This window comes from Gossypium raimondii, chromosome 6 (assembly GCF_025698545.1).
Source record: "Gossypium raimondii isolate GPD5lz chromosome 6, ASM2569854v1, whole genome shotgun sequence".
In the NCBI taxonomy this organism is placed as follows: Eukaryota; Viridiplantae; Streptophyta; class Magnoliopsida; order Malvales; family Malvaceae; genus Gossypium; species Gossypium raimondii.
The window spans coordinates 4,360,668-4,380,432 of record NC_068570.1 but is presented as its reverse complement, the minus strand read 5'-3'; the positions used below and the strand labels follow the sequence as shown (position 1 = coordinate 4,380,432).

The following is a 19,765-nucleotide window of genomic DNA, read 5'->3' as shown; positions in this document are numbered from 1 at the left end:
TCAGCCCAACGTGGCCCATTACGGCCAAAGCCCATGGAAATTCCCATAGAGGCCTCCACAGTCTATCGCCCATGATTTGTGGGGTTGGCTTACCGTACGAGCGCTCGCACGCTCGTGTGGTCTCCAACGTTGTATTTTCGGCTTTTCGGCTTTTGCCATTCTACAGTTACAGTAGGGTGTTTACACACCTGATTGTGGAAACGCAGTAAGATCCACGAGCACAAAAGCCTACATTCATACAAAGCTTTCCATTAGTCGCTGAACAATAGGATTAATCTCTCCTTTTTTACACCCTTAACCAAAACTAAAATTAACACTTGCCTCGATTGTCAAATGTGGGTTAGCCTACCTATACCACTAAGGAAGGTTGACTGCAATCTCCTTGACGAATATCTGCATTACAAATGGGTTTCATTAAACAGGGTTGTATATTCATGTGGTTTAAATCCACACATGATATCTTGTGGAACCATAGAAAGAACTCGACCTACACTTTAGAATGCTCGACTACATACTTACCTTTGATCGAATGATGGGTGAAAGGTTTCTACAACTTTTATATTACGCGATAGTCCTTCACTCCTTGAAAAATTTGAACCGTCAGAGAATTGTTGTCAAGCCGAAAATAAATTTGAAGAGATAAAAAGGGAGAGAAGGTAATATTCGACAAACAGTTGATCAAAAGGAGTAGAGGAAGAAGAGCAATTCGGATGAAAAATGCAACATGAAACTACTTCAACACTGTTTGGTCAAGGTTTGGAAAATAGAAAAATGAAAAGAAGCAACAAAGAGAAGAAGGAAAAGAGAAGAGATTTCGGCAAAGGAGGGAACTAAAAAGCTATTCGGTAAAAACAAAAAAAAAAGATAAAAGGGAAGAGCAACAAAAGAAAAACCCAAGAGGTACTCGAAATCTTGGCAAAAATTCGGCACCAAAAAGTAAAAAGAGAGAAACACTACACAAAACTGAAATGAAAAGTATACCAAAATGAGCAGTATCCCCTCTGCCCGAATTTTCTGAGTATCAAAGTCCACTTTCGGCACACTTATCCTCTCCCCTCACTTCCCTTGATTTTCTCCTAAAATCTCTCCCCTTATCCCTACTTGAATTATTCCACCGATTTGTCCTCAACTCCCCCAACAACTCCATTCAAATTCTATTCAAACTCCCCTTAGCTGTGTTTCAGTCCAACTCCATTACCTACACAGCTCAAACAGCAAAATAAATACTTCATTGCACAACCTAGGACTTGAACCTCAAACCTCATAGTTACACAACACGCCACCCTGCCACTGGACCACAAGCTATTTTTATGTCATAAAACAGGCACTATTATTTACCTATATGCCAGTGTCCAGATTCATTTAAAAGCAAAACTAAAAATTCTGCAAAAGCCAAGACTTAAACCCCTAACTTTTCAGACACTTCCTTGCACAACTAAAATACTTATGTGCAGTCTCCTAACTGTTCCCTTGTTCAAAACCTATTTCTTCTAGGCCCAAAATTCGGGGTGTTACATATACCGATTCTAAAAATATCAAAATTATTAAAAACGGGACATAGGGACTTACCAATTAAGCCAAGAAAGTTTTCTTACTCTCTCCTAGGGTTTCCATGCAAATTTGGGGATGAAGATGAATAAAGATGATGATATTTTCCATGTAACTAATTATCATCTTTTAATTTTACTTAATTCCAATTTAGACCTTAGCCTTTTTCTTAAATTCCATGGATGAATCACCAAAGATATTTTCTCATCTTTTGATTGATGGTCTAATTATCAGATAAGGACCTATAATTTCAAGTTTCATGGCTATTTGGTCCTTTTAGCATCTAGCACTCAACTTTTACATTTTATTCAATTCAGTCATTTCTCTAATTAATCATTAAATTGGTAAAATTTTCCTATCGATATTTTCATACGACTTTTTTATCATATCACATATCATGCAATAATATTAAAATATATTTCCTTTCTAGCTTAGATTTGTGGTTACAAAACCACTATTCTGATATCACCGAATTTACGCCGTTACAACAATAACTATCATCTCGGTTGACCCAATTTTAATGGATTTTTAAATTACCATCACAGCTTATCCAGTTTTGATGATGTTGCCGCCTACTTCGCACAGTATTGACTTTTGGTGTGGACTTAAATTGTCATAGTCTCCTATGGAACTCCCCCATCCTTCGTACCTGATTTCAGGTATTTATGCACATATACTAATCATATCATACTCATTATCAATGTTTGATACTATGCTTAACAAGCACATTTATTATCATATATAAACATTTAGTGGCATGTATTCATGCATTTATTCACATCAATTTCATATACACATATAATTTGTGCAAGTTAAAAACAATGTCACATACTTAGTATCTACATGTGAATTAACAGGCCTAATTTATCTTAACACATACATAAAGGTTCACATGTAAGGTTTGCACATTTAGGTTCGCACCTAAGGGTTCGCATATTATCATATAAAAGGGTTTGCATGCTATATACAATTCACATAAATAATCATGTAGAGTTCGTGAAGATATAAATTAGAAGTCCGCATAATACATGGCTTGCATACTTACTCATGCTAGTGTTCGCATGTAATTTTCAATTTAGGTCCGCACGTATAAACAGTGTAGGTTTGCATGATTATTCTAAACGCTTACACACGAATTCCTATATAGTTTTGCATATGGGCTCGCAATAGGGAGTTTGCCTATAGGGTTTCGCATACAAGTGTTCACCTAGAGGGTTCACACATGTAGGGGGTTCACACACTGGGGGATCATACATGTAGGGTTCGCACATAGAGGCTCTTACATTGGGATTTGCACAAAAAGGGTCGCACACCTATAGTTTGCATAGTGGTTTGCACACCTAGGGTCCGTACATTATTACTAGGGTTCGCATAAATATACTAGGTGTTCGGTCATGAATCCTATATGTTTCTACTCATGGGTTTGCAATTAGGGTTTGCATGCAAGGGTTCACACATTAGGGGTTTGCACACAAGGCTTGCACAAAAGGGTTCGCTTATAGGATTCACACTCTATATGGTCGCATAGTAAACTCACGTACATATGGGTTCACACTTAAGGGGTTGCACGTAGGCTCACACAGAAGTGTTCGCACTTAAAGTTCTCATATAGTAAACTTCATGTGAGGGTTCACATAAATATATTTAAGGGATCCCTTAGTCATCTACTCAGAGTTTACAATCAATTCTCTAAAGGTTCACATGAAATAAAAATACATAAAATCAAAAATTATATGAGAAAATGGTGTAAAAATTTTAATGTCAATTTTAGAAAAGAAATTGCATGGAGTTGAAAACACTTTTCACTATAGGTAATATTTAACTATTTATAGAATTAACGGTGGGTAATTAAATTTTAAAAGAATTATGATTATCATAATTCTCTCGAAAATTTAAAATAATAATTATTATTTCCTAAAATTTAAAATAATTATTATCGTCTCTTAAGTTTTAAAATAGTTATTATTATCATGAATTTCTTGTAAAAGATAATAATATTTTAATAAAAATAATAAAATTTTAATAGGAAAAAAAAAAAAAGATAATGATATTTTAAGGAGTATTTATCTAAAAAAGCATTTAAGGAGTAATTTAAAAATTAAAATGTTAATTGGAAAATATATATCAAATTATAAAATAAATATATTTCAAAATTAAATAAATTGTTTTAGAAATTATAAAAGAAAGGAGATACACCACTTGTCACAATATGAGTTTGTGTACCTTTGATATATTAAACATATATATGATATTTAATTAATTAGCGTCAAATTCTCATATTAGTCATTATACTAATCATAAGTTCCATGTTTTGTCTATGTACTCTAAGTTGATCATCTTTTAGTCTCATTACTTTTGTAACACCTAAAAATCTCTTAACATATCTATTTTTGTATTTTGTGACACAATTGTTTGTCTGCTTTAGAGGTAAAGTATTCTGGGAGTGTGCGAGAGGTCCTAAGTTCAAGCCTTAGCTTAGGCAAAATTTTTGTTTTTAATTGAATAAACCCCTATCTCTAGTCAATAGGCTTATAAATAAATATTGGTAAATTATATTAGAATGGACTTGCTGGTCTGGTGGTTAAGTGGAGAGCAAATGAGCAAGATGTTTGGGGTTCGAGTTCTTACGCAAATATGGAATTTATTTTTAATGCTTGTGCCGTGTGAGTGTTGTAGTTTGACTGAAATTCTGGAGAGTTTGGGTGGGGTTTGAATTCGGTGGTTGAGGGTAGGGGTGAGCAAAACTCGATTCGACTCGAAAAAATCGAAAAAAAATTCGAATTTCGAGTTAAACGAATCGAGTTAATCGAGTTATTCGAATCAACTCGAATTTTTTTTCGAATTTCGAGTTCGAATCGAGTTCGAGTTAAACGAATCGAGTTATTCGAGTTAATCGAGTTATTCGAATCAACTCGAATTTTTTTTTCGAATTTCGAGTTCGAATCGAGTTGAGTTTTCGAATTCGAATAACTCGAATAATTCGAATAATTCGAATATCAAACTATAATATTTTACATTTTTACTCCAAACTCCCAAACCTTTTTACTTTTCCCTCAAAACTTTTACTCCTTCCCATTTTTCCCCCAAAATTTTTACTCCCCTCCCCTCCCAACCCCCCAATCTACCCAAAATTTATTTCCCACCAAAATTTTACTCTCCTATTTATTTTTCCTCAAAATTTTACTCCCAAAAACCCTCAAAATCTTTTATTTTTCCCCAAAATTTTTACTCCCTCCCACTTTTCCCTAAAACTTTTATTCTCTTCCCATCTCACCTCCCATCTATCCCAAACCCTCCCCCCTCCAATTTTTTTTAATATTTTCCCTCTAAAATTTTACTTCCCTTTTACTTTCCTCAAACTTTTATTCCCCAAAACTTTTATTTTTCCCTAAACTTTTACTTCTCACCCTTTACTCCCAAATAAAAATCAAAATATCCAAAAAAAATCACTAAACATAAATAGTAATAATTTTATTTATATCTACTATTTATATTATTAAATTAAATTTCACATTTTATATTATTTATATTATTGAATTGTTTAGTCATATTGAATATTTATATTAAAATTGAATTATTAATTATGCCATAAAATATTCGTGTTAAAATTTTATATTGGTATCAATTTCACATTTTATTTTTAAAATAACTTTTATTAAAAATCATATTTTTACATTTAATATATATTTTAATTCTAAAATACATAGTGACAAGAATCAAGATAATTGAAACAATTAAGCAAGCAAAGAAGCTAACCAAGATATAAAAAATTAATAAATAAATTATGAAGTGATGAAAGTTAATAAAAAATTGATTAAGGTGGACAAATTTTATTACGATGGGTGACAATGGTTACAAGGACCCAAAATTATTTTTTAAAATTTAACTCGAACAAATATATTCGATTCGATTCGATTCGAATTCCATCTCACTCGACTCGATTCGAGAAAACTTCAAATAAAGTTAGGATGATAAAATGAGATTCGAAAACTCGATTAACTCGAAAATTTTCGATTCGATTCGATTCGATTCGATCGAATGCTCACCCCTAGTTGAGGGGATTGTGTTGGAGTGATTTGGGCAGAAAAATATGGGTGGAAGTGGTCGGATAGAACTGAAACTGGTAGTGGAAAATTCGGCTACCTTTTCTCATTTCCCCATTTTTCTGCCAGTTTTCATCTCTATCGAATTTTTTGGATTCATCTTTTTCTTTTTTCTTTTTCATTTGTTGCCGTGTAGTTCTTCCCAAACCTCCACCTAATGCCAAAATCTTGTGAATCCCGTTCTCTTCATTTTCTTTTCTCCCCAAGCCGAATCATAATTGTTCTTCTTTCCCTCTTCACTTTACTGCCATTTTTCCCCCAAACCTATTCTTTTGCTATCGAATTGTCACCTTACTTGCTGCTGTTTTTTTCTTCTTATTTTCCTTGAGACTTGGTGTTGTTTTCTTGTACCAACGGCTTTTTTCTTTCGCATTTTCGATAAGTTTATGATGTGTTTTGTTATGGTTATCTAATCAATCGGTTAATACGGTTTCGATTTATGTTTAGGAGTCAATCAAGGTTTGAGGGTGGCTAGTCAAAACTTTAGCTTTGAGGAATCGTCATTTTCCGTCGATGGTAAGACTGAAATGAATGAAAGCCGAAGACTTGTTGTACATTTGTTCAATTTTAGTTAATATCACTGATTCTTTTGTTAACTTTAACTTCGTTAGGCCTGGATTTGTGCCTAATTAAATCGTTGATTGGAGTTTACTATTGTCTTGACAGCAAGGAGTCGTTTGGAATGAGGTCCCTCTTCTGTGCAGTTTTAGGATACTCGTTCGAGGTTTCTAGGTAGGTATCGTGCGATTGTATTGGTAGTATATTCAGCTTTGCGTTGTTGCTAATCATGAATTAAGATTAATGATCAAGTTGAAACGATCAATTTTAAGTACTATTGGTCTCAGAGGTGTTTTTGTTGCGAATCCTTAAAAGGTGTGTAAACACAACACTGAAAATTAGTAATCGGTAAAAAGCCAAAAAGTGGGACTGGCGATGCCATACGGGCGTGTGGTTCCCTGTGTGGTAGGTCGTGTGACTGAACACGGGCATGTGATTAGCTAGGCTGGTCGTGTGCGATACACGAGCATGACCAAATTGGGCTGTGTGAGCCACACGGGTGAACCACACGGGCATGTGGGCCTAGATCGGCAAATGTCATGAGCTTGTGGGCCTGTTTTGACAGTTTGATGGCTAAAGTTGTACGGGTCGCTCGAGTCGACTGTGGACTTACTGTAGGGTCGATAAGCTTTCGTAGACCCCTAATTGATTGAAAATAACTGTATGACTGATAAATATACATGTTATCGAGCATGATGATATTTACTAAATTGAAAATGTATGCACTGTTGCCATGATATATCATGTCATTACTGTATATTGCATTGCATTGGGTTGGGGCTTATATTGTTTGGTTGAAGTGTATTGAAAATCCTTGAGCCAAAATTACTTGCAGCTCAATAGCAAACTACTGTCTAGTGCCGCATTCGGTACTTTTTGGAGTGTAATGATGGGTAGGTTGATTATATGCCTACATGGAGTGTAGGGTTGGACGGAGTTAGAGTGTAGAAGTTGGCTGGGTAGGATTTGATATTGTATATCTGTTATTATACTGAATATTGATACTGTAATGGGCCAAGACCCAAATGCATGACTACTTCTGTATAGTAATGGGCTAAGGCCCTAATTGAAACTGAAACTGTTACTGAAATGGGCTTAGGCCTAGATTGTGATTACATTCTGTCTACTTATTTACCCGGGGATTACACACTAAGTTTTTGTAAACTCACCCTTCTGTTTTATCTGTACAGGTAATCCCCAGTCATAGGTAGATCGATGCGACGAAAGACTCAGCTGTGGCCACACAACTTACTTCATTCCATTTAAGTACTTAATTTTAATTTTGATTTTATGTTGGGGATTTTACTGTATCATGGCCTCTTTGGATTTATATTTTTTTAAATTTAGGATTTTTATTTTTTTGAATTATAACTGCTAGTAATAGAGACAATCGAGTTTTCAAAAAGAATCAAATGGTTTAACAAAATTCACTCAAATATAGAATGGTTTTAAAAAGCTTCCATAATAAGTGACATTTTGAAATTAATAGTGCTTTAAAAAGAGAAGAACTTTGTGATAATGAATTTTGTTTTGAAAGTGAACAACACATCCTATAATTAACATAAGATATTGTAAAGTGTTATATAGAAAAGAGATTTTTGACGACAACTCACTTTTTTGAAAAACATTACCATGTGATATCGCCAGATTCGGCCATAACGTCTAGGCCAGGTTTGGGGTGTTACATTTAGTGGTATTAGAGCCGAGTTGTAAAACTTGGCTGTGGATTTGGATTTTTAAGATCTAATTTTCTAAGAACTGATTTCTAATGATTTGAGATATTTTTACTGAATGTGGGGTACATCGAGTCTGTTTATAAACTGAAAATGCTATAGATAGTATGTACCGAAACTACTATAGATAGACTAAAAACACTCAAGTTAGTGTATACTGATACTGTAGTAAAACTGATAGACTCTGATAGACATTATATTGTACGAAAACAAACTTTGCACTTCTGATACTGTTTCACATAAGATATCTACTAATAATTATTGAAACTGTAAACTGATACATAAAACTGTTAATACAGATAAATGCAATTCAATAATAAACACTAGAGGTACTTGCGGACGGGGTACAAGAGGCCGTGGTAGAGGCCGTAGAGGAGCTTGAGCTGAGTCCTCTTGACTGGGTTGTATGCTAAATTTAGATACTAGCAAGACGCCGGTGTCACCTATTATAGAGACTGGGTCTGGGTCTGAGTTTCACAATCGTGCGGCTGGGTCTGGGTCGTTGGGTCCAATACTGGAGTTGGAGGTCGAGAGTCAGTTACGGAATGACTCCGGTCTAACAGAGCTAAGCTTTTCAGGGTTATTGTTGGAATTGCCCCTAATGTGGCTGAATATTGGATAGAGGCCACAGAGAGGATTATGGACGATCTGGACCGTACCCACGAGCAGAAATTAAAGGGTGTTGTATCACTGCTACGATGTGAGGCATATTAGTGGTGGCTCACTGTTAAAGAGGGCACTAGCCCGATCGACTGACCTGGGAGTTCTTTAAAATCGCTTTCTAGGGGAAATATGTAGGGGCCAATTACACAGATACTCGCTGGAGAGAGTTCCTGAATCTGACTTAGGGAGATAGGTCGGTGGCCGAGTATAAGGCTAATTTTCTCTGACTGAGCCACTATGCGCGAGGTATGGTGGCGAATGAGTACGAGCGATGTGTTCACTTCAAGGATGGCCTCAAGGATAATCTTAGGGTTCTGATAGCTCCATAGATGGAGCGAGACTTTGCTACTCTAGTGGATAAGGTGAAGATTGTCGAAGAAGTGAAGCGCGCTGAGTGCCAGAACAGAGAGAGTGGTAGGAGCAAGAGGGATTCAGAGCCCTCGAGTTTCGTTCAGAGGCCTAGGAAAAAGGCCAGAGTTGATAGGCCGATCAGAGTTGGGGCTCCTATTACTGCTACTGGACAATCGCTGTGTACTGGCTGTGGTAGACACCATCTGGGCTAATGCTGGAAGAGGACTGGGGCATGTTTGAGGTGCAGTTCATTGGAGCACCGTATTAGAGATTGTCCGTGGAAGGTCAATCAAATACAAACTCTGGGTAATAATACTGTACAGCCACCGAGGGTTGCTCATCAGCCAATGAGAGGCCGTGGACAGGTCAGAGGTGGTAATGGCTTGGGTCATGGTCAGAGAGCACCGGGTAAAGGTACTTAGTTTATTCTCTAGTTTATGCTGCACGTCACCGAAAGGATGGGGATGCTCCGGACGTTATCACGAGTCCGCTCTTTATTTATAATGTACTTTATACTGCATTGATAGATATAAGATCTACTCACTTGTATATAGCCTGTACTGTATTTGAGAACTTGGGTATCTTAGTTGAGAGCACTACGAGTGAAGTCACTGTATTGAGTCTGTTGGGGCAATCTTTAAGGGTAAATAGGTTGTTTAGAGACGTTCCTTTGGATGTTCAAAGGACTATCTTTCTGGCTGATCTGATGGAATTGCCTTTTGGAAAATTTGATCTGATACTGTGGATGAACTGGTTGGTTAAACACTGAGTGAGCTTAGATTGTGCCACAAAAAGGGTTGTGCTGAGAACTGCAGAAGACAATGAGGTAGTCGTAATTAGGGAGCGTCGGAACTACTTATCGAATGTGATTTCTACATTGAAGGCCGAAAAGTTGGTTCATAAGGGATGTGAGGCGTATCTGATCTACATCAGTGTTTTAGATTCTAGGGATTTTTCAGTTAAGGATATCAGGATGGTTAAAGACTTTCCGGACATTTTTCTTAAAGAGCTACCTAGGTTACCTCCGAACCGTGAAGTTGAGTTTGGGATTGAGCTCTTTTCTGGTACAACTCTGGTGTCCATCGCCCCTTATAGAATGGCACCGAAGAAGCTTATGGAGCTGAAGACCTTGATTCAAGAGCTATTGGATCGTGGGTTCATCCGCCCTAGTGTGTCTCCCTAGGGGGCACCAGTACTGTTTGTGAAAAAGAAGAATGGATCCATGCGTATGTGTATTGACTACCGTCAACTGAATAAATTGACCATCAAGAATAAGTACCTCTTACCGAGGATAGACGATTTGTTTGACCAGTTACGAGGGGCTTCGATTTTCTCCAAGATTGACCTCCGATCAGAATATCATCAGTTGAGGATTAAGAAGACTGATATGTACAAGATAACATTTAAGACTCGATACGGTCATTATGAGTTCCTGGTGATGCCATTTGGACTGACGAATACACCAACGGCTTTCATAGATTTGATAAACTGAGTGTTCCAGCCCAATCTGGATTGATTCATAGTGGTACTTATTGATGATATACTGGTGTATTCGAAGACTGAGGATGAGCACGATGAACACCTCAGAGTGGTTCTACAGATTCTGCGAGAGAAACAACTGTACGCCAAGTTTAGTAAATGTGAGTTCTGGTTACGTGAGGTAACGTTTCTGGGACATGTGGTTTCTACGGAGGGGATTAGAGTCGATCCTCAAATGATTGAGGCTATCTTGGATTGGAAGTAGCCTAAGACTGTATCTAATATCCGTAGTTTTTTGGGACTGACAGGGTATTATCGACAATTTTTAGAGGGTTTTCACTGATCGCCGCACCCTTAACTAAGCTGCTACGTAAGGGTGTGCCATTTAACTGGACTAATTCGCAGTAAGAGAGCTTTAAGAAGCTTAAGACTGTACTGACTAAGATCCCTGTTCTGATACGGCCAGAGTTAGGAAAAGAGTTTACTGTTTACGCGATGCGTCACATGTCAGTTTAGGATATATGCTGATGCAAGAGGGTAAAATGGTAGCGTATGCGTCTTGTTAGCTTAAGACTCATAAGGCGAATTATCCGACGCATGATTTGGAGTTGGCCGCAGGAGTATTCGTACTGAAAATCTGGAGGCATTATCTGTGTAGTGAGAAGTATATCATTTACACCGATCACAAGAGTCTCAAGTACCTCCTCACTCAGAAGAAGCTGAATCTTAGACAACGTAGATGGATTGAGCTGCTTAAGGACTATGACTGTAATATTGAATACCATCCTGGTAAGGCCAATATGATGGCTGATGCAGTAAGTCATAGGGCTATGACTGATCTGAGAGCGATGTTTGGTCGCCTTAGTTTATTTGATTATGATAGTCTGCTAGCTGAGCTTCAGGTTCAGCCTACTTGGATCGAACAAATTAAGGGTCAACAGTTAGAGGACGAGTTATTGGGTTTTCGTTTCTGACAGGTTGAGAGCGAAATATTGAGGATTTTAGACTGAATAGTGAATGAGTGCTCTATTTTCGTGTGAGAATCTGTATACTGAATGATACTGAATTAAGGCAGTCGATACTGAGAGAGGTGCATAGTAGCCCTTATGCTATGCATCCTGGAGGAAACAAGATGTACCGAGACCTTCGTGAGTTATATTGGTGGCCAGGTCTTAAACGAGAGGTTATCAAATTTGTGGCTAAATGTCTAACATACCAGCAGGTTAAGGTAGAGCATCAGTTACCTTCGAGTTTGTTGTAGCCAGTCAAGATTCTGCTTTGGAAGTGAGAACGTGTAACTATGGACTTCGTTAGTGGGTTGCCCCTCACACCCACTAAGAAAGATTTTGTATGGGTCATCGTAGATTGATTGACCAAGTCTTTCCACTTTATACCAGTTCGTACTGACTACTCTCTGTGGAAGCTGGCTAGACTGTATGTGTCTGAGATAATGAGACTGCGTGGGGTACCGGTCTCGATAATTTCTAATAGGGATCTTCGCTTCATGCCTCAATTCTGGAAAAAGCTACATGAAGCTCTGGGTACAAGATTAGACTTCAGTACTTTGTTTTATCCTTAGACAGATGATCAATCTGAGAGGGTGATTCAGATGCTGAAGGATATGTTGAGAAGTTACGTGATTGATTTCTAAGGTAGTTGGGCGGATTACTTGCCGCTAGCAAAGTTTGCTTATAACAACAGCTATCAGTCTAGTATTCAAATGGCACCGTACGAGGCATTATATGGTCGTAAGTGTCGCACACTTTCATGTTGGACTGAGTTGGGCGAGTGACGTGTTCTGGGCCATGAACTAGTTTCTAATACTGAGGATAAAGTTAGATTGAATAAAGAGCAACTGAAAGCGGTATCAGACAGACAGAAAACCTATGCAGATCTGAAGCGTTGAGAGATTGAGTATTCTATTGGGGACTTTATTTTTCTCAAGGTCTCACCATGGAAGAAGGTACTGAGGGTTGGTTGTAAGGGCAAGTTGAGCCCTAGGTTTATTAGGCCTTACCGCATACTGAAACGTGTTGGAGCTACCTCCAGAATTAGATCGGATTCACGACGTGTTCCACATCCCTATGTTGAGGCGCTACCACTCTGATCCCATGCATATTTTTTCTATTGAAGAGATCGAGGTTAGGCCAGATCTGACCTCTGAGGAGGAGCCAGTTCAGATATTGGAGCGAGATGTAAAGGTTCTCAGAAGAAAATCCATCCCACTGGTTAAGGTTCTATAGTGTAATCATAGCTCTAAGGAGGCCACGTGGGAGTCTGATGATGCAATGCAACAGCAGTATCCTCATATGTTTTGATCAAGTAAAATTTTGAGGCTGAAATTTTCTTTTAGTGGGTAGAGTTGTAATGCCTCAAATCTCTTAACATATCTATTTTTGTATTTTGTGACACAATTGTTTGTCTGCTTTAGGGGTTAAGTGTTTTGGAAGTGTGTGAAAGGTCCCAAGTTCAAGCCTTAACTTGGGCAAAATTTTTGTTTTTAATTGAATAAACCCCTATCTCTAGTCAGTAGGCTTATAAATAATTATTGGTAAAATATAACAAAATGGGGCTACTGGTTTGGTGGTTAAGTGAAGAGTAAAGGAGCAGGAAGTTTCGGGTTCGAGTCCTTGCGCAAACAATGAACTTATTTTTTCTTTTTGTGCCGTGTGGGTGTTGTAATTTGACCAAAATTTTGAAGAGTTTGAGTGGGGTTTGAATTCGGTGGTTGAGGGGATTGTGTTGGAGTGATTTGGGGAGAAAAATTCCTCATTTCCCTAATTTTTTGACAGTTTTCTTTTTTTGCTTTTGGGTTTTTCTCTCTGCTGAATTTTCTGCATTCATCTTTTTCTTTTTTTATTTGCTGCCGTGCGGTTCTTCCCAAACCTCCACCTACTGCCGAAATCTTGTGAATCCTATTTTCCTCATTTTCTTTTCTCCCCAAGTCGAATCATAACTGTTCTTCTTTCTCTCTTCATTTTGTTGCCATTTTTCCCCAAACCTCTTCTTTTGCTATCGAATTGTCACCTTACTTGTTGCTGTTTTTGTTTCTTCTTCTTTTCCTTGCGACCTGGTGTTGTTTTCCTATACCAACGGCTTTTTTCTTTCGTGTTTTTGGTAAGTTTATGATGTGTTTCATTATGGTTATCTAACTGGTCGGTTACTAAGGTTTTGATTTATGTTTAGGAGTCAATCAAGGTTTGAGGACAGCTAGTTAAAACTTTATCTAAGGAATCGTCATTTTTCGTCGGTGGTAAGGCTAAAATGACTGAAAGTCGAACGGCTTGTTATATCTTTGTTCAATTTCCATTAATATCACTGATTCTTTTATTGACTTTAACTTCGTTAAGCCTGGATTTGTGCCTAATTAAAACGTTGATTGGAGGTTACTATTGTCTGGACAGCAAGGACTCATTTGGAACGAGGTCCCTCTTCTGTGGAGTTTTAAGATACTCGTTCGGGGTTTCAAGGCATGTATCGTGCAATTAAATTGGTAGTATATCCGGCTTTGTGTTGTTGCTAATCATGAGTTAATATTAACGATAAAGTTGAAACGATCAATTTTAAGTACTATTGGTCTCAGAGGTGTTTTTGTTGCGAATCCTTAAAAGGTGTGTAAACACCACTGAGAATCGATAATCGGTAAAAAGCTGACAAGTGGGACTATCGACGCCATACGGGCGTGTGGTTGTCCGTGTGATTGAACACGGGCGTGTGATCGACGAGGTTGGTCGTGTGCAATACACGGGCCGAATTGAATTGGGCCGTGTGGGCCACACGAGCGTGTGGGCCTACACGAGTGAACCACATAGACCAATGAGATTGTTGGGCCAAGCCGTGTGATCTATATGGCCAAGGCAATTTTTTGGTTTTGTGGGACACACGGGCATGGGGGCCTACATCGGCAAATGTCATGGGCTTGTGGGCCTATTTTCACTGTTTGATGGCTAAGGTTGCACGGGTCGCCATGATATAACAGGTCAATTGTGGACCTACTGTAGGGTCAGTAAGCTTACTTAGACCCTTAATTGACTGAAAATGACTGTATGACTGATATATATATACATGTTATCGAGCGTAATGATATTTACTGAATTGATATTGTATGCACTGTTGCCATGATATAACATGTCATTACTGTTTATTGCATTGCATTGGGTTGGGGGTTTATATTGTTTGGAGGAAGTGTATTGAAAGGCCTCGAGCCTAAATTACTGGCAGCTCAGCTGCAAACTACTGTCTAGTGTCGCATTCGGTACTTTTTGGAGTGTAGGTTGGACAGAGTAGGAGTGTAGAGGCTGGCTGGGTAGGATTTGATACTGTATACCTGTTACTGTACTGAATATTGATACTGTAATGGGCCAAGGGCCAAATGCATGACTTCTTCTGTATTGTAATGGGCTAAGGGCCTAATTGAAACTGAAACTATTACTAAAATGGGCTTAGGCCTAGATTGTGATTATATTTTGTCTGCTTGTTTACCCGGGGATTACACACTGAGTTTTCGTAAACTCACCCTTCTGTTTTATCTGTACAGGTAATCTTTAGTCATAGGCGGATCGATGCGACAGAGGACTCAGCGGTGGCCACACGACCTACTTCATTCCATTTAAGTACTTAATTTTGATTTTGATTTTATGTTGGAGATTTTACTGTATCATGGCCTCTTTGGATTTTTTTTTTAAATTTGGGATTTTTATTGTTTTGATTTATAACTGCTAGTAGTAGAGATAATCAAATTTTCAAGAAGAATAAAATGTTTTAACAAAAATCACTCAAATACGCAACGATATTAAAAAGTTTCCGCAATAAGTGACGTTTTGAAATTAATAACGTTTTAAAAAGAGAATAACTTTATGATAATGAATTTCATTTTGAAAACGAACAACAGGTCCTAGAATTAACATAAGATATTGTAAAGAGGTTATATAGAAAAGAGATTTTTGACTACAATTCACTTTTTCGAAAAACATTACCATGTGACATCGCCAGATTCGGCCATAACGTCTAGGCCGGGTTTGGGGTGTTACAACTTTTTAAATTTTAAAATTACAGTCTGAACCAAATGATACCCATTAAATTATTATTTTTTATTTTCAAAACATTATTTTACAAATATTTTATCTTATGTGCCGTGTCATGTTAGCTTGTTATTTTCACATAATATCCACAAAAAAGTCACGCTATTTTGGTTAATTGATTTAACGGCTATTGTTTGAGTCAATATTGAAATTTTAAAATTTTAAGAAATATAAGGATTAAAAATGATCAAATTGGAGAATATGAACTAAATCCACAACCTATGCATAGTGCGGGATTAATAGCATAAATTGACCTAATAAATTAACACTTATAGATTCGAGTCAAAACTAAAATTTAAAAATTCAAATATAAAACTAAAATTAACCAAATTACCATACAAAGATTAATAAGAGGATTTGATCATTAATTAATTTTTACCATATAGCTTTTTATTCAAAGTTTATTTTTTGTTATATATTTCTTTGATCAAAATTTTATCATTTAACTAAAGTATATTTCTGATTAACTAAAGAATAAGTATCGAAAATTTAAGTACTAAAAATTTTGTTTACTATATTTTAAAATTAAGGGTAAATTATATTAGTATCCACCCAACTATTAATAAATTTCTTTTTGGCCACTCAACTATTAAAAGTTACAAAATAGTCATCTAACTATTAGTAAATTTTTTGGTCACCCATTATTAAAGTTATAAAATGATCACCCAACTATTCAATTTTGTCTTTTTGATTACCGTTGAGTAACGGTGACAATTTTAAAATTAACATAATAGAAAATTTAACCTGAATATTTATAAATTATGTCAATTTATTATTGATTCTAAAAATAACCCTCAACATTTACACATTGTGTAATTTGGTCTTTTGTTGTTTTGCTTTTCTTTGTGACATTGAAGTTCTTTTTAAAGAGTGAGAAAAGATAAAATTATTATCTTGAATTTTTGGTGTTTCTACTTTTTGTAAATTTTAATCAAATTTAGCAGATAATTTTTTTTAGCTTTTTGTGTGAAGGGGTCACAAAGAAAAGCAAAACTACAAAAATGAAATCAAAATACACAATGTGGAAATGTTGAGGGTTAGATTTTTTTTAGAATCAAGATTAAATTGACACAATGTATAAATGTTGAGGGTTAAAGTTGTCATCACGCCAATTTTAAAAGCTGCCACTATTAGTTGATTAAAAAAAATTGAATAGTTAAGTGACCATTTTATAACTGCTTCATTGTTGGGTGACAAAAAATTTAACTAATAGTTGGGTGACAAAAGAAATTTACTAATAGTTAGGTGACTATTAGTGTAGTTTACCTAAAATTAATTATGGAATATAATTAGATTGTTTGATAAAATAGATTTTAAATAATAAAATTATCTTTTATCTTTTATCCTTAATTTTTAAACCTTTCACCTTATTTTAAAAGCAACCAAATTTTTAAATGCATTTTTTTAAATAAGTAAAATTGAATTAATTGAAAATTTTCTCCATTAAGTATCTACTTATCATTTTCATACTTTTTTATAAATTTTTTATGGAATAACTTATATTAGGATCATCAATCCTAAAATGTATAGGTTTTATACACCAATAAAATATTACCACGTTATTAAATTTTAGCAAACATTAATATCTAGTATCTTCTTAATTTAACTTTAATTAAATTACTTAAAACAATTAACTTTTTAATTTTAATTAAATTACTTAAAACAATTATTTTTTAAATTATAAACAAACATATTTTCTTCTTTTACAATTTTTATCATTTTGTTTTTTTTCAAAAGTTAATATTTTTTATTTTTGTGCAACCAATTTTTAAAAAAATTTAATTTCTAGACAGTGAATTTTTTCATTTTAAATTGTTTCCTATTTCATATTATAAATTTTTAAAAGTAAAAATTATATTGCATTGAATCTTCCTAATAAGAATTGTGTAAATTTTAAAGTTTCTATATTATTCGATTTTTATTTTAATTAGTTATTTTTTTAGGAATAAATCCCAAAACTATACATGAACTATGGTTTAATATGTAATTGTATACATGAACTTTGAATTTGTGCAATTTTATACATGAGATTTTGATTTATCCAATTCTTGTAAATTATTAATACAATTATTGATATAACATCATTTTATGTTTATATATCTAATATAAAAATAAATTGATATATTTATTTCTCTAAATGTGGATGGTTAAATCAAAATTAAAGTTTCAAGTATACATTTGAACCACAATTAGAGTTTCATATGTATAATTGCGAGAAATTAAAATTCATGTATACAGCTACATATTAAATCAAAGTTCATATATAATTTTGAGATTTATCTTCTTTTAAAAAACTAAAGTTAGAGAGTAGGTTGAATATGGATGGATGTCTAATAATAATTTCATCCTAATATAAATTATTCTCAAATTTTATTAGATTTTTTATCTTGGATTATCAAATGTATAAATAAATTAAATAAATTAAAATTAATATTTAAAAGGTTTGAAATATCAAATACCAAAACATTACTATTTTTCAAAAGGTGATATTTTTGTAATAAAAAATTTTATCCAATTCAATACATATATATTTTTTTTCGTGTATTAAAATATCTCAAAGTCTTTTAACACTTGACTTAGCAAAAGTTAATAAATAGATGTCATGTGTACGCTTGTATGGCTGACAAATGAAGCATCACATTGTTGAGATGAAACCATAAACATTAAAACAAATTAATTTTTATGGAAAGTAAAATAAAATACGGAGAACACTTTGGTTCAAAAAATAATTACTGAGTTTTTTTTTAATTTCTATTTTTAAATATTAAACAAAAATTTAAAAGAACTTCAAAAAAGTTAAAAAGAATAAAAGAACCCCTAAAACATGTTAAAATCCGAGTCTGTTTTATTCCCATTCAATATGAAAAAAAAAAAAAAACGCACACAATTTTTTGCGTTCATAAGCCCGGCCTCTAAGGCTTAAGCTTGGGTATTATAACCAAAAGCTAGCTGAAGTTGTAATTTCTGGTGAGGATTAAGTAGATGACCGGCATGATTAAGCTTCGGAAGAGATCCAGTTTATGAACCTCATTATTAAGTTCCCCACAAACTTGAAAAATTTAATCATCAGTCGAACCTCCTGCGCAGCAAACAGTAAGATCATGAAGATGGTCCAAAGCCTTATGAGTAGCCAAGAGTATGCAGGATCGGATGTTAAAGGTACGAGAGAGACTGCATATGCAAATACCATGGCAGCAATGGCAACCGACATGACGACCATTAAAACCCACTTAAACAATTTACGCCGGATTGGCAATCCGCTTATAAGCAATTGGATGATGATGAGAGATGCCATGAAACCAAATGTATTTGATATGAGGAATTGGGTATATGTATTTGGATTTGTATCTGCAAATACAGAATGCCCTGCCCTGTGACTAGTGTCGTTGTCTTGCCAAACTCCACTAGGAGGATTGACGGCTGCATGGAATGCCATGTTCGCTAGCAGCGAAGCTGCCAGGATTAGGTTGTGGCATTTTCTTTCCAACCAATCAACATTGCTTCTCTTAGACTTCGGTATTGCATTTGATTCATCAGGTTCTTGTTTGGATGATAAGATGTTGTTCCTTATTACGTCAGACAATGACTCATCGTTAGCAAACTCATATGTTTGGTTTTGTGATAAAAGATCAAGTGCCTTGAAGCCATCTTTATTCTTACAATTCTTATCCACCTCTTCCCGACGAATCAAAAACTTTATGGCCTGCATGCACATATATATAGAGAGAGATTATATTTATATATCTTTTCAAGTAATTTATTACTTTAAGATATTCAAACTTCATAGTTAGTTTAGATCCATGGTACACACCTGTGTTTGGTTAGCAACTATTGCCATATGCAAGATTGTGTTACCCTCGTAGTTTAGACAATTCACAAACTCTTGATCTGAAATTCCTTCAGTCGCCAAGAACTTCAAAGCCTCAAGCTGGTTGCACCTCACGCATCCATGCAAAATGGTGTCACCTTGGGCCATCAACGATCGAGTTGCCCAGGGTTTGACATAAAACAATTCTAGCAACACATCAAGGTAGCCTTTCATGGCTGCAATGTGAAGAGGGTTCCTCCCATCAAGGTCACAAACAAGGCAACCTGCATTAACCTTGTCACAATTTGCTGGTGCCCTTTGGCTGTTGCTAAGTGAAGCGGTGATTGCCTTCGGGAATTGAGTTCGTTGGCCAGCTCAGGCATTCGAGTGAGAAGTTCATCAACAAATTTAGAATGGCCAAGCATGATAGCTACATGCAAA

General features: G+C 35.5%; 1 protein-coding gene across 1 annotated transcript; it reads right to left on the bottom strand.

The window, feature by feature from the left end:
• Positions 1-18,511: 18,511 nt before the first annotated feature.
• Positions 18,512-19,558, bottom strand: LOC105771586 (uncharacterized). The gene is made up of 2 exons (XM_052632653.1): positions 19,328-19,558; positions 18,512-19,219 (listed from the first exon to the last, which is right to left on the bottom strand). Exons 1-2 carry the CDS (start codon positions 19,556-19,558, stop codon positions 18,512-18,514), a joined length of 939 nt encoding a protein of 312 aa, XP_052488613.1.
• Positions 19,559-19,765: the final 207 nt, after the last annotated feature.